General features: G+C 41.5%; 1 protein-coding gene across 14 annotated transcripts in view; it reads right to left on the bottom strand.

Moving 5' to 3' along the window:
• The window catches only part of LOC131463868 (muscleblind-like protein 1), a 45,565-nt gene that overhangs the window by 15,609 nt on the left and 10,324 nt on the right, over positions 1-19,632 (bottom strand). For 13 of the 14 annotated variants that reach the window (XM_058635974.1, XM_058635991.1, XM_058636019.1 and 10 more), the window contains one exon: positions 14,278-15,229. In XM_058635974.1, the coding sequence (XP_058491957.1) occupies positions 14,278-14,451 (174 nt within the window). In that variant the 5' untranslated portion in view covers positions 14,452-15,229. Of the gene's footprint in view, positions 1-14,277; positions 15,230-15,595; positions 18,532-19,632 lie in introns of those variants that run through there. The other variant, XM_058635982.1, reaches the window with a different exon arrangement.

Raw genomic sequence — 19,632 nt, forward strand, 5'->3', positions numbered from 1 at the left:
CACCCGTCTTCCGCTCTGCGGGCTTGCTCATGCGCCGCCCCTCGGCTGCGCACACTCACTCACACATACACACAGCGCTACCCTTCACTGCATGTACTAATCTACCGTACTCTCTGCATGTGACAATAAAATATCCTTGTATATTTCACAAAATGATGAAAAACCGCAACTTGATGGGTTTTGTCTTTTGTAAACAATGTATTTCATTAAGTGTCTTTTTCCTGATTTTGTGACTTCAGATGCTTCCTGGGGATCAACCCAACCTCTGGCACAAAGGCCACAAAGTGGATCAGTCCAAGAAGTGGGAAGGTGCAAGAGAAGAGGAACAGCAATGTCTACCTTCATGTCTCTGCACTTCTAAAAAGGTTAATGGACTTTGAATGGCTTTGAGCCCGTTTGCAAAAGAAACAATAATGGCACACTGTTTTTTATAAAAGATGTGGTTATTTTTTACACATTTGACTTTGTTGCTGCAAATTACAGTAGTTAATTCAAAGTTACACTGTGTGGCTGCAAGTCTTGTGCAGTCTGGTGTATGTTTATGTGAGTTTGTTCATGTCTGTGTGAGTTTGAAAATATACACATCGGGTATTGAGTGATAATAAATGTTTTGTATTGTTGCAGCACTGACTCTTGTTTTATTATTATTATTAGCTGAAAATAATTACAATTAGAAGAAATTACAGTGCTTAATTTGCAAAACACGACAAGCAAACATATATTAGCTGTAAAAACATTCTACAATAAAATAATGAATTATGAACAAGTAACAGCTATTTAGTGGCAAAAATAGTTGGCAGGTAACTCATGTAATTTGAATGGGATACAAGATAATATTGTAAATTAAAATACAATAAATGGTTGTTTATCATATAAAACAATACATTGTTGTGTTTTATATACGGCAAAATCCTGTAAAACGTATCCAGTAATATGTTGTAATTAATGTTTACAGAAATTAACAACACTTTTACAGCACTTTATGGGCAACTTTTTTGCCTGTTCTTTACTGTAAATTCTACAGGAAATTTGTTACAGTGTACAGGAGCTCAGCAAAGAAAATGCTAGAAATACCAGAGTCAGCAGCCACAAGTCCAGTTCTACGTCCTTATCAGCTGATTCTCTGTAGTAGTATTACAGCTATAATCTACACAATTTACTATCCCTGTCACTTCTGTCTCTGCAGCACATTATTTGTTATAATGATACAGTTTAAAGGTGAGTTTGCAAAAATAAAAGCAGACATGTAATGGAAACCCACACAACGCATTAAACCTAATTTATCATGGTGAGAAAGTATCAGATTAAAATGTGATTAGTCAATAAACTGATTCGTCACTGCTCTGTATTTATGCAAGAGCAGGTGACGGAGCAGCTACGGAACAATTCATCCGCATCATTAGTTGATTTTCCCTGAACTGAACGCAGTTTGACAAAAAGAAAGCAAACTATGTTTTTGGAGACGTAACAAATGTATAACCACTAAATAATAATAAGTATGTTATTGCCAAGTCAACAGCAAAGTTGATGTTGCTGCTGCTGCTGCTGCTGCTGCTGCTCTCCTGACCATTTCACTCACTTCAGACGATGTGTTGCGTTAAAAGTAAGCGCTTGTGTTCCTGCTGCTGAGTTCTGACTTGCCAAACTGGGAACAATAATCCCATTGGCTACCATGTACTCAATGATTAATGATAAGTTACAATAACAAGACCCACCCTGATTGCTCTCTTTCCTAACGTACTGTCTCTCACCCTTAAACACGCACACGCACGCGCGCGCACACACACACAGCTTTTGTGACTGTGTGGGATTTAAACAAATAATGAACCAATGTAAAAAGAATGCTGGGTGGGGCTGCCTCCCAACCTTTTGAGGTGAAGAGATGAAGCATGCAGCTAAATGTAATAATGTGTGTGTGTGTCTGTGTGTGCACTTTTCTGGCATAAACACTGACCTTGCCAGGACTAGTAGTCCTCAAGGGAGACCACAACCTGGTCCTAATGAGGCTGAACCTCCTTTCCGAGGAACTGGTTAAGTTCCTGAGAAACAAAGGTGCCCGAGCTTGTGCGAGAGGTAGAGAGATACTGGCTAGATATAGTTGAGAGGAGCCAGCTGCGGTGGTCAGGATGCCTCCTGGACGCCTCCCTGGGGAGATGTTTCAAAAATGTCCATCTGGGAGGAGGCCCCGGGGAAGACCCAGGACACACTGGAGAGTGCTGCCCCCGTGACCCGGACCCGCATAAGCGGCAGACGATCGTATGATACGGTTTAGTTTAGGGCAAAGATTTGAAGGTGTGGTAAGGTTAAGTTAGGGCAAGGCATTAACTGGTTATGGTTAAGATTGTTGATAAGATGTCTAACCTGTGTATGTGTGAGTGAAAGGATTAGGAAAAGAGTAAAAAGTGAAGAGAAACTGTTGTCTAATTATGGGTGACACTAAAACTAATATAATAAAGCTGCAGCTCCTGACTTTCTTGCCTCATGAATGCTCGCTGCTGTTAGTTTATATAACACATGGGAATTTCGAGCTGAAATGCATCACTGTCTGCTATGAACAGTTGCTGGGAAAACAAAACAGCAGCATTCAACGAGATACCTAAAACCTCCGCATTGTTGTATTCTACTAAACCCAACGCTACTTTTTTTTCACGTCCCCTCTGCCTTTATTTTAAATCAAAACTTACAATATCCATTCACATCATGTACTGCACTGCACCTACACACTCTATTTTGACGTGTGTACTCATATTGCTGTGTATATTGTGCATTTTAAATTGCCTTGTTGCCAAAAGGTGCTGTACAAGTAAATACTCAATTGGATTTAAAACAAAGCTATGTGATATTTATTTGAAACTCCTATTACTGACGATACGTGTGAGGAGTTGCAATTTTAACCAGATGTATTCTTTTTATTTTAATAATTCATAGAAGTCTGAAGAGCGCAAAACAGACAGCACAAACGTTTCGCTGTTGTTCTTTCTCATTTCCTATCATCTCACAAACCCTCAAATCTGTCTTGTACGACTCTCCAACCAGCCAATAATTTGAACAACCGTGATACAATTTCCTGCAGACTTGAAAGAATGGAAGTCCTCCAAATCACAATGTGTATCACAAAGTCAAAAGTGCGCTTAATTACACCACCCTCACACCGTACCGTGACATGCAGTGTCGTGGTGTGATGTTATGGTGTGGGGCTCTGGTGTGAAGCTACGCGGCTCTCTGGCCTGTGTTCCAGTGACGTAAGTCTAAACATACACACAGATTAAAGCCCTGTCTCCTCATCAAAGAGGCTTTGTCCTGCGGTAGAGCGGAGCAGAGACTCAAAGGACCAAAACTAGCGGTTGGTCTCTGCACTCAAGAGTTGACATTAAAATATAGAACAAATCCACTGACCATCATCTTACATGACAAACCGGAATTTTCTGACTGTCGGGAAAGTGGCTTGCAAATGACTGGAAACCCAGCCGGCCAGAAACTAAGAATATTTAGAAGTGGTGATTGTGAGTTCAGTGCATTTGCAACCATTAAAAGTACCAAAATAGTCAGCAGTTCATAATCAATAAGATCCTTTTACAGTAGAGTACAATAGATTTTCTTTTTTTGTTTCCAGCCTCTCAATTCAGCATTAAATTAACAAGTGTTTGAGGAGGGTGAAGACATAAGTATACGATGCAGGGTTGTTCCTTTTTGGTGTGGCTTTAATTTCTTTAATTAGACACAGTGAGTCTGTATCTCCCTCATGGGGCTTGAAGTATTGAGTGATCCATGTTGTGCAGCTTAGTGGTCAGAGAGCTGATGTGACCAATGGGGTTAGGGAGATACAGAGGAGGCAGGGCCAGTTAATCTGTGATAATAGTTACAATATGCTTCCAGTGATGCTTCACCTCCCTCACCAAACAACAACGAGAGAGCAATGAGTCATAGACCACAGTTGAGCTCCAACATGGACCACGAACATCGCGTTTGATAAAGTCAGCCAGAGAAATACGTGTTTTTATGGGTGGAAAGTCTGAGCAGACTTTCATGTTTTTTTCGGAAACATTGTAGATGGCTGGATGGATTCTGTTAAGCAGAGGCATTTAAGACAGTAGCAGCCTAAATTAAATGCCTTACCTTAACCATCACCTTAATCATAATTAGCCCACTGAAGGTGTTTGGGGAAAAATAGCTAAAATTCAGACAGAATTGTGCAACGTCACACTTGTAAAATGTGTCTTTAAAGAGGGTTAAAAAGGTGATAATGAGCTCGCAATACAGATCTTTTCTAACTGAAAAGGCCTGGTCATCCTTGGACCACAGCAGAGATTGTGAAACGACAAGCCAGGCTTTCACTGAGAACCTCAGGTTACAACCGGGCACATAAGGTGTCACAAGATCAACAATAAATTTAGGTACCAGTCTGAAAAGTCAACAATAAAGTCTTCAAACAGTTCCAAAATGTACCATACGTGGGAAATTGGGTAATGTGCTCTCTCTTAGTGGTTTTTGTAAGACGTCTGGCAGTTGCATTTTGGACAAGCTGAAGTTTAAAAAGGACATTGCTGCTTCAAACTCTAGACAGCTTTCTAAGATAGAAGAAAAAAGTCTGGACAATTAATTTGTTTGTTTGCATATATATATATATATATATATATATATATATATATATATGGATATATATATATATATATTTACAGTTACACAGTATGACGAACTGTACACATTTTAAAGGTAAAATGTACCAACTTCACAACTGGTCCACACAAAGATGAAAGTGCACATGCACACACACAACAGACACACACACAGCAATGAGTTATTCACACTTCAGAGGGTGTTGGTTCTCAGAAATGCCTCAGGTCAGATGTCACGTACACAGGAGCCCTGAATCCAAACTTAGACCTCTCTGTTCCTGAACCCCTCCTCCCTCTCTCTCTCGCTATCTCTTTTCACACAGACGCACTTTCATGTGACTTTATTTACGCCATTTTTCCCCCCCTTATCAGTCTCTGTTCAGTGTAGTGCTGCTTCTTCTCCTCTAAAGTCTAACAAAGTTATTTTCTGCACGTTTCATTATGAGTAATAACAGAGCAATTGCACAGGTATCGATCTGAGTGGCAGCACTTTATGAAAGCCATCCAGTACTCACGGTGTGAGTACATGAGGCGGCCTGGGAGCATTCATTTAATCATCAGCAAAGTCTGCTTCCCAGCGAGAAAGATAAAGAAGTGCACAGGCATCACAAGGTTTCGGTTGCACCGAGGCATCAATAACATTACTGCTATCTCTGAAATGACTGATGTGTGCTCTGTACAGGTTAAAACAGGATCAATAGGCTGCCGTTAACTTTAAGACTAAGATGAACATGACAGAGAGCTGTGCTTTAAAGTTTTAAAACTGGGACAATATCACTTGATATTTGATTTTATCAGGATACTTTGGTGCCGCTTTGCTTTGTATTGTCATTTCATGTATTGCGATACTACAAGTATTGAGATTCCATACATCAATAACTCCTATTTTCCTTTTCCTGATTAAAGCAACCAATTTTACTGTACCAATCTGTTGTGAGAAAATAAATTATAATGCTGGATCGAAATTAATAGAGCATCTCAAAACAGGACACGGCACAAATGCAAGCCTTCACGTTTACATGCTTCAAATGAGACATGAAAATATGAAAATATCTTTTCAAAACACCTGATCACAGATAACATTGATAAAGAGAACTTCCTTTTTAGGTGAAAGTGGCAACTACTACCAAGCCACGTATACATATCAGGATTCTGGGGGATAATTATTTTTTTAAATCTTCTACAAAAAATTTTTTTACCCCATCACTGACATTTTGAGTAACAAAGGCACAGAAAAAGAAAATCGTAGGTGTATCTGTTCCCCCGTGTTTTTGTCTTGTGCAGACTCCATCCTCGTACAGTTTCATGGTGGCGGCTTTGCAATGCATCAAAAAACACATCAAAAGCTGGAGAAGGTTTTGAGGCATGTAACTCAACTCCTGTCCTTTTTTTTTTATATATATATAGACCTTTCTTTCATCTGCCACCGTCTGCACAGACGTCACCTTCTGTGACACCTGTATCATGAAAACACACAGTGTAAGGTTTCTTCCCCTCTGTGGCGAACACATAATCACCCGTCACATTCGGTTTGAAGCCCCTATGGGAGATTTAATCTGGCATGTATTACGCTAATCTGGTATAACACACTGTAATCCTATTCACAGCTCTAATCCCAACTGGCCTAATCCCTCTCTCCACCTTTTGAGTTGGCTCCATCACCAGCAGGACGCTATCACCCTCTTTCACTCTGTAGTTTAAAGCCTCATATTCTTTCTTTTCACATCTGAAGCAATAAAAACATACAGAGGAAATACTGTACTCTATTTGACTGAATAATAAACAGAATTGCCACTGAAATTTTTACAACTCGAGGAAGGAAACGGTCCTTTTAAAAATATATGCATTGTGAAAGCAGTTGAGCTAGTGTGTAAAAAAAAGAAGAAAGAAGCAAATTTATCTGGTGCCAGTATAAGTGACACAAAGTGTAGAGAGTACAGTGCAATAGAAGGCGCTTGTATGTCCTGGGCTGACACTAATTGGACCTCAGGTGGTGCCGACAAACAAGGACACATGATGGATCCGGACAGGCCAAAAACGGAAACAGCATAACGACAAATCATTATCAAATGGAAAGATGTTGTGACGTTAACCTGACAGTTTGTCTCCCCCAATGTACAAAGAGCATTTATGGGAATCAGAAAAAGCTGAATACAAGAAAAATGAGTAAGTGTGTATGTGTGTGTATGCGTACTATAACGGTTTAAAGTACATGATTGGATATAAGAATAGAAGGCTGTGAGTTGAGCGTCTTGTCCTGTGTATGTATAATTCCGTTGATGTATTATAATAGAAAATTTGCTATGTACTATGTGATTCGCCCAATATCATGGGTCTGGCCCAATGGTGGTAGTTCTGAGAAGGAATTTACTTTTATATTTATATATAAAAAAAAAAAAAGATCAAGAGCAATTCAGTGAGAGAAAAACAGACGAACAGCTGTCGCAACTTTGTTTTCCCCTGTTGCCTCATATTCTTGTGCCTTTCACTCCTGTTACCTGAAGACATCTTCCCCTGCAGCCCGTGGCATGAATGAGCTCACACATTCTGGCATCGACAGAGAAAAGGGGGCAGAGTAAACCGACGGATCAAACAGCTGCCAAGAAAGAGGGGCAGAGTGAAAAGGGTGTTGAGAGAGCTGAGTCGAAGTGAGTAGCTGTGCCCCCAAGCTTTTCTCTCACTTGTCTAATGGAGGATAATAGCGGAGTTGACTGACAACTGGATGTGTGACTGTTCACATGTGCAGGTTTAATGACAAAGTTGATAAGGAGGAATAAGAAATAGATAGACAGAGATGGATTGCCAGATCAGTTATGTGACTGAAGGTTAATTGAGATTACAGAAAACTAGTGCATACCCTAGTCTTTCACGTTCAAAGTAATATTCTTCATAAATTCCTATTTTGACACCTATTATAGTTGGACTTTTTTTTGGACAGATTCATAAAATGTGCGATATGAAGACAAAGGGATGTCGTCCACACGCTTGTTTGCACATGGGTTAAATGTCTTACGTATGGAGGCAGTTACAACTTCTTGCCCAAGTGTCAGAAGCTGGGAAGAAACTGATAAGAGAAGCTGATAAGCAAATATTGGTCAATAAAATAAAACGTGTTCAGATTTAGATCTTTGACAGTTGCTTGGTGTCAGACACTTATGAATAAACAAACACACAGTATATGTCATAAACTACTGGGTGTATAGTAAATCAATTATAGTGCAACTTTGCATTTTTTATAATCCTGGCTTGGAGACATTTATGAGTATCTGTACGTTAAAGAGACAGAGAAGGAAAAACAGAGAGACCAGACAAGTAATCATTGCAACAGTGGGGTTATAAAAGGGGCCCAGTGTGATAGAGGGACAGAGGCGACTGACACGGAGAAGAAAAGATGGGCTGTTGTCACTTATCTTCCGTCACATAAGCTCAAAGACTAAAATGCATAGCCGCCCTGATCTGACTGTGTGACACACATACCACAGAGCGCTGTAAGCCTGTGTTTGTATGCGTGTGTGGATTTATGGGACCTAAACAGACATAAGAAAGACGTAAGAATAGACCCATCAACACCAGGAGCCACAGGGAGATGTAAAAGACCCGAATTACCAATATAACCCCCAACCTGGTGTGACTCAGCTCTATATGTAGTGAAACCAATCAGCAACAGAGAAGATGAAGCACAGCCAAACAGTGGACAGGACAGAAGGCCATGTGGACCCTGGAAACTGAGTCTGTCTGAGTTATAGCATCACTGCAGTATCCTGACCAGAGACTAGCACAGTGCTACTGAAAACAAAGCCTTTTGATCAAAGGTGTGTCTTCATTGTCCTTTGACATTTAGAGTGTATATAAAACTGCAGGTGTCCTATTTCCTTGTCTTTTAAGAGATTGCTTCAAGGTTTTCTTCAGGCTAGAATTGTTTTTGGTAAGAAGCCAATGAAGCAAGCAATGGGAGGATCACGCGACTATGGGTGGCATTGGGTTCCACACGCCCATCTGTGGCTGTTAGGCAGATAAACACTGCATTTGGACTGTGTCTGTATAAGGCACATGGCTATTTACACAACAGTCAAGGAGGTTTGATCTGTTTATGTCAAATACAGTGCACATTTTTTCTTTGGTTTATTAACCCTTATATGAATATATATTTACTGCACTTGGGGATCGCACTCCTGTTTGCGCTTGTCATGACTAAACAACCTGCACCTTGGATCTGAATCAATACACACATTCAACTAAGAACCATATCAAAACAAGGACAAGGACAAAAACGACAAGGACAAGGACAGTTTATTATTAGCACAGCATTTCACTGATTCAGGATCTTCATCTGGACAATGGAAGGTTCAAACCTACTTCAGAGTAGACAAAGACTATTTTGACCTACTTCTTTGGCCCAAGAATCAGAAGACACTTGCTGCCTTTCAAAAAGTTTATATTATTTCATGTCAGTGTGAGGTGGACGTTCCCAAAAATATCCCAGCGGCATAACCCTAGTTTGTGTGCACAAAAGGTGCTGCATGTGAACGGCCCCTTTAAGTGTCACTAGCTACTGACAGCTGTGTCGGCAGCGTGTGAATGGATACGACAATTGTACATAGCTATGCTGTATGAATGTGTGAGTGAATAGGTGTGAATGGCAAAAACTGCAGCGTAAGGCGGCTATGAGCGGCCAACAAGAATAGAAAAGCGCTATATAAATATGGACATTTACCATCCTGAGGTTACAAAAAAGTCATTGTGAGGCTCATAGGAGTGTGAGGCTCTGTTGAAGAGGAGGGGTTTGCCCCTCCAAATCACCTAAAGTGGACATGTTGAAGGATCATGGCCGTTGGCTCTAGTCCTAATGTCAAAAGCTGGAGCTCTTAGGGCCAAAGAGTTGGTAGGAGGAGTCTCTGAGTGGTAACGCATCGTTAGTTAGAGGGTTCAACAAATCAAGTGTGGCATGTTGCCATCCTGACCAACATTAACGTTCTGTCCCAACAGGTGTGCATGCAGGCACTGTAGCAGCCTGTGAAATATGAGTCTTAATAATCCCTTTCGTCTTAGATTTGAAATGATCACTTCCACAGATTTAACCCTGCGATGGACTGGCGAACTGTCCAGGGTGTACCCCGCCTATCGCCCGATGTAGCTGAGATTGGCACAGCACCCCCCGCGACCCTCTGGTAGAGGATAAAAGCGGTAGATGATGACTGACTGACTGACTTCCACAGATTTAGAGGGCTAACAGGGGTCACTAACCTGTGATCAGAGGACATGAACTTTTATGATGTAGACAGATTTAAGCTGTTGACTCAGTATATCCGTGTTGGCCATGTGCCATACCATACGACGCTGTATACATGTGGCAATAAATGTGACACTGAATCATCAAAGGTGTGCTTCATTACATCATTTTGTTTGCAGATAATAAAAATATATATTTAAGAGTGCGGTACCTCTTTGAAGTAGGGGCAACAGAGATTGCTAAGCGTGGTTAAACACTTGAAACAAGCTACATTGTGCTATTTCATTCTTTGGCTTCGCAGTTCATTGCTGGCCACAGAAATGACAAGTGTTCCCTGCACATGGCAATGTGCAGTGTGTCTGTGGTGTGTAGTGCGTGTGACAGAAGTGTCACATACACATGAGCCTTCTGAACTCATTACCATATGCTTACACACAGAAAGAGCTTGACATGTTGATGTCATTGCCCAGAGATTGGCTGAACGATTTGTTTGAAATCGTAAAAAAAAAAAAAACCCACACCATCGACTAGCAACGTGGCTAATATTTACCCAACGTGTCTGTCTGGCCAACCGCCTCTTTCTCTCTCTCCCGCCCTATGATATGTGCATATGTATTTGTGTCAGTCTGTGTGACATGAGTGTGTTTAACCTGACTGTTCCATTTAACCACAGAACATAAACATACTGTCAAAATATGGTCAGCAAAACGAGAGGAACGATAGCTAGCAACAGACGCAGAGGGAGGAAGGGAGGGAGGGATAGAGAGGGGGTGAGACAGAGGGAGATAAAAAAGAGGTATTCAGCCACCCTCTGCTCTGCAGGAATGTAATCTTGGCTTGGAACAGTGTAATAACACAAAGTAAGTTGCTGAAACAGCACCACTAGCAGAGATACACACACAGTCTTTTTCTCGAGACCTCAGACATGATGACAGTGGGTGTGTCAGACTGGCAGGTGGACAAAGTACAACATCTATGCTCTCCATATTACTCGCTCCCTCAGTGTGTGTGTGTGTTTATGGGCGTGTGCTACTTCTCCAGGCTAGACGGTAACAGCTCCCTTTTTTTTAATGGCATGGCCGACAGTGCTGAGGGTAAACAAGGACCTGCCGCTGCTGGTGATTTCACTCAAAGTCACAGTGTCATCCCGTGCCATAAATTCACACCGCATGGATTAATGTGTGGGTGGTGTGTGCGAGCATGAGCATGCATGTGTGCGGGTCTACCAAAGTGTAATGTGAACTATCCTGTCCAGGGATGGGTGTGGCCTGAAGTAAATGGGGCAAAAACCAGACTGAGCGGGAAATCAAGTAGAAGGTGCTAACCAAAATGGGAGGAGAAGAAAAAACAACCAATGGAGGGATGGAAACTGGGTGAAGGAGAAGTGGACTAGAATAGGCTTGCATCAAATGAGAAGCGGTAGAGTTCTTGAAATAAGCTGGCAGGTTTCCCTGTGTGGGTGGGGCTGAGAGTTCAGTTCTTTTTTACTGTCAAGTAACCTACAGTATATTAGATCAGACTCATTCAGTATTAACATCAAAGGGGAATGTATTGGCTCGCTTACTTCTGCAATCGGAGCTGGTGATTATACTTCAGTCTGTTTAGGAATGTTTAGTGGAAAATGCAGAAGGCACAAGTGATTGAACTCACTGAACCATAGGTTACTTCCTCAACATCACACACACGTGCCTTAAACTCTCCCATTCAAACTTTTGTCAGTTAGAGCTCAGATCACTTATCCCACACGTTAATGAGTGTTTCTTTTAGAGCAGATCTAAATATACATCTTTAAATATGAGCCACCAATCGAGACGTCAAATTGTCGCAACCTGTAAGGCTTATGAGTTAATCATTGATTGACTCATAAGCCTTGAAATCAAAGAGCAGAGGCAGCCATTAGTGTTCTACAAATATTTACTCTAAATTCAAATAGCTGAGCTGTCTGTTGTGAGCAGCAACCAGTATTATTGTACGTGCGCAAACACATGACTTTGGCATGCTTTGGCTCTATGGCCAGGGAATGAAAACCTAAGTTTCTCTGGGTTGAGACTTCTACCGTCCGCACCTGATTACTGCCATGTACATCTTCCCATGAAAAGATGCGAGTTAAACATTTCTGCTGTTCCCGCTATGTGTACTGCTCCAATTTCATCAACATGTGTGTGTGTCATGTGAAAATGAGGCCAGAGAGAGAGAGAGAGAGAGAGAGAGAGAGAGAGAGAGAGAGAGAGAGAGTGGCTGTTAGGGAAATGACTGGGTTTGGGTGTGACCTGCTCGGTTATGCACTGTTGATCATGTGAGACCTGTTCTAATTATACACTCCTCAAGAAGAAGGTTGATCCTCTCTCATGGGCAGAGAGTTTGCCCATGTGTCCAAGGGGGTGCATTAGTGTGTGTGTGTGTGTGTATGTGGGTGACTAGGGTAGTGATGTAGCAACATGTCATTTGAGAATGTTTTCCATTTGAACTTGTGAGCGAGTGTAGACGGACAAGTGGTTGTTTTTTTTTTTTCAGTGAATGTGTTTGTGGGTCTATGCAACAGGAAGGTGTCTGTTTTGGCGTTTCTGTTTAAGGTCTTATCTGCCGGTGAGTGCATGCACAAGAATCAATGGCCTTTGTTTCTGATTTCCTTCATTCTCCCTTTAATTCTCTTTCTCTCTCACTGTTTTTTCCACTCTGGGTTTTAGAGACCTGCTCTGTTTTTCATTACCAGTGGAAAAAATGGGGCAACTGGATAAAAAAAGTATCACCATCTCCATTAATACATAAGTCCTTGTGGAAAATGAGTTCAAACTACTAAAATAGACCCTTGGTTCCTTCAAATAGGTCCATATATCTGCCAACTACTCCTTCCCAGTGGCTGACCTTGAACTCAGCATGAATAACAATTTAAACATATGTTCTCATATCGCGATCCTTCTCCCGGTAGATCAAAGCACCACTGAATGTGGACAGTGTATTGAAATAAAAGATCTGTTAGGTTCTGTTTTTGTAGCTGTTTTAAAAATGCTGAAGCATTTAAGGTTCAAGCTTAAATTGAGTATTACTTTTGAACCATTTTACACACCGGATTATTTCCTGAGATCTTTGAGAAACAGAAACAACTCTGCATTTGAAGCGACCAGTCACATCTCTCAGGTTATATAAACAAGCCAATTTAGTCTGTATTTGATACGTGTACAGAAATGTTTTGCCAACATCATTGCACGAAAATGATGTGTACACACAAGTATAATGTACTGCAGTATTATGTATCATAATTACCACAGTGATATTTGTGTAGCACCACACTTTCTTGCTCCCTGCCTGACTCAATTTTAGTGAAGTAGTCATGAATGTGACCAGTTTCTTTCAATAAACCTGGAAAATCTTTTGAGTTTAGGCAGAATGATGGTTGCAATTACAATCTATAGGATACACTCACACACTATACATGCGCGGAAAGCTGTACCACATTGTGAGGAAACTTGGGAACAGCTCAGCTTGGGCCTGACAATGTTCCTCTGTCTGCATCTGGCTATGAACACTGTTCTCTGAGTCGACTCGCACACGCTGTCCTCATCATAACCCTGCCCAGTTCACGCTCTGCCAATGACCACGAGTAATCAATGTCTGCACGGCCAGAATACAAACACATTTTGAAAAAAAGAAGTGGTGTGTGTCAGAACTGGAAAGTTGGATTGAGGTCTGCCTATCTCTGGAGATGTTGTGCACTGATAAAAAAGACAGATTGTGAAATAGAAAGAATGAGAGTGAGAAAGAAAAATAAAGAATTTTTTCTTTCCTACTTTCCTGCAGCCAAATGGAAAATTACAGCACACGGTGCCGCAAAACTTCTTCTCTAAATTTGCTCTGAAACACACACATGCATATAGAGATACACACAGCAAAGCCCCCTTAAATCCCGCTAAGACTCTGCACAGGAAGTGGTTTGACTGCATGAGCGCTACATTGTGACACTATGACCTCGTTCCTCTCTAGCTACTGATCGAGCGTGTGCTCACTGCTTAGGGCATCCATATGAGCACTATACATCTGCTTTTTTCTGCTCAAAAGCTGGCACAAAGCAGTGTTTATTACTTCATACGACTGTGTATTTGTATCCAGCAAACAGCCAGAAACATGACAGCCTCCTGTTTGAAAACAGTGCCATAATACCAGTGAAAATATTTATTTATCTGTCGTGTAAGATTCAGTAGCGCTGCTAGAAACGCCTGACTTCTGCTTCCTGGAGCTAAAAAACGGAACAAACTCCCTTTCCCATGTCCTTGATCATATGTACCAGTCTTCTAATCATTAAAAGCAAAACACATGCTGTGAACAGATGGCGCAAGATAAATGGAAACTGAAAACTACCATTTCCAGTTTGTTATTCCTTTATGTTGTAAGTCTCTTATCTATGGTCTGCCTGTGTGTTGTTTTTGTTTTTACCTTGAGTGAGTCGAAGCAAGCGATGACCCGTCCGTTGTCCACCTGACAGCTTTTGGCTGGATGCGCAAACTTACACTCCTGGTCAGAACGTGAGCATGTGCCCCTCTGGAACTCCCGACATACTTCCAGTGTCAGCCACTTTGTATCGCGGATATGTGCTATGTTCATTGCCATGGCAACTCTGTGGCACAATGTATTCGGAAATAAAGTACTTCTGGCGTTTTAATCCACAACTTCAAGGTCTCTTTTGTTTATTCGTTGGCGTGGTCAACGTCTGTGATACTTGTGAGTGAAGGGGAAAAGAAAAAGGTTGCGCCTTGTCCAACGTGTAATGTTTGCTGAGGATGTTACTGGATCATTCACCTGACAAAGTGATTATATCCAGGAGACGTCTCAGTCTAACAATTAATTTGCCACTCTCAGCTTGATATTTCTCTCTCGCTTGTTTATTGCTAGCTGAATGGTCTCTTCTATGGCATTCACAAACCAAGGTGGCACACAGAGGTTTGGTGCGGTGATGCAGGCAATAAAGGTGATAGTCTAAGTGTAGCCTGCACCTGGAAGGTTAAGGACACTGAGGACCAAGTGGAGGCTCACAGGGTCAAAGGCGAAGGTTAAAGGCAAGGTGTGTAAGATGCTGCGTGAGCCTTGTGGTGTGTCAGGCTGCTGCTGCTGCTGCTGTGGTAAGGCTGGTCAGCTGGTGGGGAGCAGCAGAGCTGTCTGGTGAGGAGCGCCAAGGTTGGAAACCTGCAGCGAGGAGTGGATGTGATGACGGTAAATGGACGAGCAGGTTGGAGCGTAGGCTGCAAAAAGGGTGGGGTTGCTGTCCTTGTACCCGTGTTGCTGTGGCAGCAAGCGTGCAAGGCGGTGCAGGTGGGGCGGGGGTGCTAGGTGGGGCTTCAGCTGTAGAAGCAGGTCAAAGCTGCAGCAGACATCAGGGAAGGCACTTCCTCTGGGGAGAGAGAGCAAGAGACATACAGAAAAAGACAGAGAGAGAGAGAGAGAGAGAGAGAGAGAGAAGAATGATTAGTCTGACTATACATGTCCAACGAAAACGTACAGGTTCATTTTCTCTCTTATTTGGGTTCTGAACTGAAGTTTTCTCCGCTACATTATACAGCTGTGGGAATGGAGAATAGCTAGAAATGTCAGACATGCAGAGGTGTCAGCTAAAACAAATAATACTTTCACCCTCCCCGAGCTCTAAACACACATGGTGTGCGCACGCAGACACAGACATGCACAAAGCAGCCATTCACAACTTTCCACCTCTTCTGGTTGATGCTGGGAAAATCAGATTAAAGTCTGTGTCACTTACATTTGAGTACAACAAGGCCGGCCATGCAAGTGTGTTTAGAGGTGAAAGAAAGGAAGAGTGAACGCAAAGGGGAAGTCGGAGCAGGGCATGAGGGAGAAGAGGTTAGTCATTTCCCTTCTTGCGAAGCAGTGTGAGAGTGAGGACCAATGAGAGCCAGAGGAGTTGCAGCAACATTCTGGGCTGAGCGCCAGGTGAGAGCAGGGGGAGGAGCAACAAGGAAGACGACCTGGCTGCTACTGGGTAGCGAGACTGAGCTCATAACTGTTCAGTATTTCTGTTTCGCCAAAATATGAATAATTTCTATCAAACAAAAAACCTTTATGAAAGATCTTAGATAACTTAATTCTCCATGAACTGAAGCACTTCTAAAGTAGTTCTGTCTGCCATTATCACAGTCATACTGTGATGACCTCACATGGCTGTGAACCTGCCTGCTGTGATAATACCAATGCTTATTATTTTTACCTTCATAGTATTACTTGCTGAAAACATAATGGATTATTTTTGTTTGGGGTTTTTTTCTCCTTGATTTTGTAATGCAGCCAGTGGTTTCTATTTTTGCTGAATGCAGTGCACAGGGTTTGCTGGGGGAGTCTGAATTATTGGGCTCCAGGGGGCCCATTCCACTCCTTATCGCAGTGGCAGGGTGTCACCACACCCTGTGTAGAGAAATCGCTTTTCCAAGAACAGCATGTGCATCTCCATCAACGCTAGGAACTGTTGCTCACTTTATAGCACTGTCTGCAACACGCTGTATCAGAGCCCTGCAGCAGCATAGCCTTGATCATGATGACCCAGCATCATGGATATATAGTACACTGCAAAATCTTAGGGCATCACCAACTTTGTGTTTTTGTTTTTGTGATCATTGGCCTGATATATTAGCAAACTCTCAATGAGTTTAAATCATGTGTATTTAATGCTGAAGCGTGTCTTGAATAAACCTGGTATAATAGACCTTTTTCACAGCAGATATATTTGTCGACATAAACAAATAGTAGGAGAAACACAGGTTTTACCAGTAACATAAACATAACACATTTTTTAAGGTAAAATTTGTTATTTTAAAAATGCATACATATTTTCCAGATTTCTAGATGTGTCCCAATAAAGACATTGAGAGATAATTATAATGTACGGTCATTATAGCATTGTTAAAACATATTTTGCACTGAACTGTATGTTTCAAAAAAGAACCAGAGTAAAGAAGAAAACTTCACCTCGGATGACCCCATCAACAGCAAATATAGCATTGCTGCTACACATGAAGTTTGAATTGCAAACACAAATAAACAGAAATTTAATACACGCACACACACAGGTTTGCAAAGCTACTCTTCTTAGGACACTGCATTGACTTCCATTCGTTTGTACAGCCTATACAAATATTAATGCCTAACCCTAATCTTAATCTAACCATGCTTCAAATCTTATCCCTAAACTTATCCACTTCCTCAGAAAAGAGTTTCTGCCTCATTAGGACCAGGTATTCGTCTCCATGAGGACTACTGGTCCTGACAAGGTGAGTGTTTATGCCAGAACAGGTCATATATACAAGTACAAAAACAACTGTTTTATAAAAAAAAACAACTTATGATTATGAAATAAGAAGCTGAATGTTTGTCAGTTTAAAAGCACTTTCAACCCATAAATCATAAGAGTGAATGGACTCAATACCTTGTTTTGAAAAGAAACCAATCCAACATGGTGCTTTGTTTACTTTACTTGGGGCATGCCTCTATTCTCATCAGTTAACTCATTCTTCACTTAGTAAAATGTCACCTGTCAGCCTACTCTAATATTTCTCTGTAACCATGTATGCCCCATGAGCTGTGTTTTTAATAGCATACAATGTTGATGTTACTCCAGTTTAGTGAAGTAACACCCTACACAAATACACATTGTAATACGTTTTGCTGCCAAATATGTTTATATGGTACCTCTATGAACAGGTATCTGTGTATGTTAGAGAGAAGAGGTAGTATAGTATGGTGTAAGGCAGTACCACCAGAGTGATAATAAGGCCTTATCACGATCCATCATGTCTGGACATGGGCATCCTTCCCCTATTGATTTCTTCATCTCGTTGGTCTGTCTTGTCAGTATGCCACTCCCTCTATCTAATTCCACTTTAACTGTCAGTGCTCTTTGTCTCCAGGGCATCCATTTTAAATTCATGACTGTTTAATATGATCAACCCTTTTTAACCGCACCTTTTTTTAATAACTTTTATTTTTTGCTGTTTTAAAATAAGTGGATCCTTGACTTCTTTGGTCCACTCCCTCTAGGTCATACGTGCTTCTGTATTTTTTGACTGTCTGGCTTGTGCTCAGCAGCTCTCCCACACACTGCAAGGTCTTGCAAGCTAGAGCAAGGTCAATCACAATGGAGGAAGGTAAGATGATGAGAGAGCTAGCGAGAGAGACTGTGATATCGGACACGTGGTATAAATGTTATTTAGCTGCAAGAAGAATAAGTAGGTCTTCAGTATCAGCTCATGGTCACGTGACACCAGCATTTGCCTCGGTTTCTGACATGAAAAGCAAACCTGCCCGTCTTTTCCTTTCTCTTGATCATGAGTCACAAAACAAATATGCATTGCCCAAAAACTTGCTAGTGATTTGCAGAGTGGACTATCGTGGACTGTGATCTGACATTATAAAGTTTTCTGAACACAGGAGATTTTTTTTTTTGTATGAAGGCATGTCTCAACCGATCTCTAAAAGTTAGAGCAATCAGAGCAGCATGCTAATCTGGGCTGGTCCTAAAGTTGTCCCTGTGACTAACTGCTAGAGACAACAAGAAGGAGGGTGTGGTTCACAGTTATGATAAGACTTCCTGAAAAACAACTGAATGGTGAATTATTTGTCTGCTTTAACAAGAAACACCACAGGTCATGAGTTAGAGGTGCTGCTTTGCACAGTCACATGAGCAACAATGCCCTGAGTATGAGTGAACCCAAAAAAAAAACATACAACAACAACATAATACCCTACTTAAAACGCATCATCCATCCATCCATCCAGTTTGATTACCATCTCCTATGGTATCCAAACTAATAACCCACAGCTACTAGCCTGAGCTTCTATTTTCAGCTTTGACTGCAGAGAACAAGGCATTCATATAATTTGTTATGCTTTTGTTCAGCGAAAGGAGTGGTTCAGCATATTGACAGAAGTGCAGTCAGAGTGACAGTATGCTGAGACAGGTCATCACAGTGGAGGACGTTGGAGGAAATGCTACACCTCAGGTCTCGCTTGCTGCTGCTGCTGCTCAGGATATAGCATGTCAATAATGCCCTCACTGACCTTTATGCATAGGCATACACACTGGTGCATATAGGGACACGTGAGCATGTGCTCCTCAAAGTCCTTTGATCGGCTTGTACAGATAAACACATACAGAGAACAGAACCTGCTTTACTATCCAGTGTCACTCTTCTATACCACCATTCATATGGATGAGTGGAGAAAGGTCTGTGATTGTAAGGGCTAGTAATAAGAGTTAACACAACAGCACTATATATTAAAATGAATTGCTATTATTAATTGCTGTTATTCAACACATTATTTGAATAAAGAAGGTTGATGAAACAGCGCCATATGGTATGGAGTAATCCTCCACAATATAGTTCACTTAGGTTATCATCCTCACTGATACTGGCCTCTAGTCTTACTGACTTATTTGTCATCAGATTATAGGTATTGGGGCTCTGAAAGTGAGTATTAGGCAAGGGACACACCACAAACAATGCCATTGATTCCTCCGGGAACAAATCTCTGTAGACAGTGTGATCTCTTGTTTAGCGTTAATGGACGCAGCTATGCAGTATGAAAACACACACACACACACACACACGCATGCACAAACAAACCTATACAAACACACAAACCACTATGTGTCCTGACACTGAGTTTTCTCAAGCTGTGGTGAATATCTGAATGTGTGCAACACTGCATCTTTGTGTGCACATGTGTGTGTACGGATGTGGCAAAGTCAATGGACAACGAGGATAATGGCCGGGCTTATGGTCTAAT

This window comes from Solea solea, chromosome 1 (genome assembly GCF_958295425.1).
Source record: "Solea solea chromosome 1, fSolSol10.1, whole genome shotgun sequence".
NCBI lineage: Eukaryota > Metazoa > Chordata > Actinopteri > Pleuronectiformes > Soleidae > Solea > Solea solea.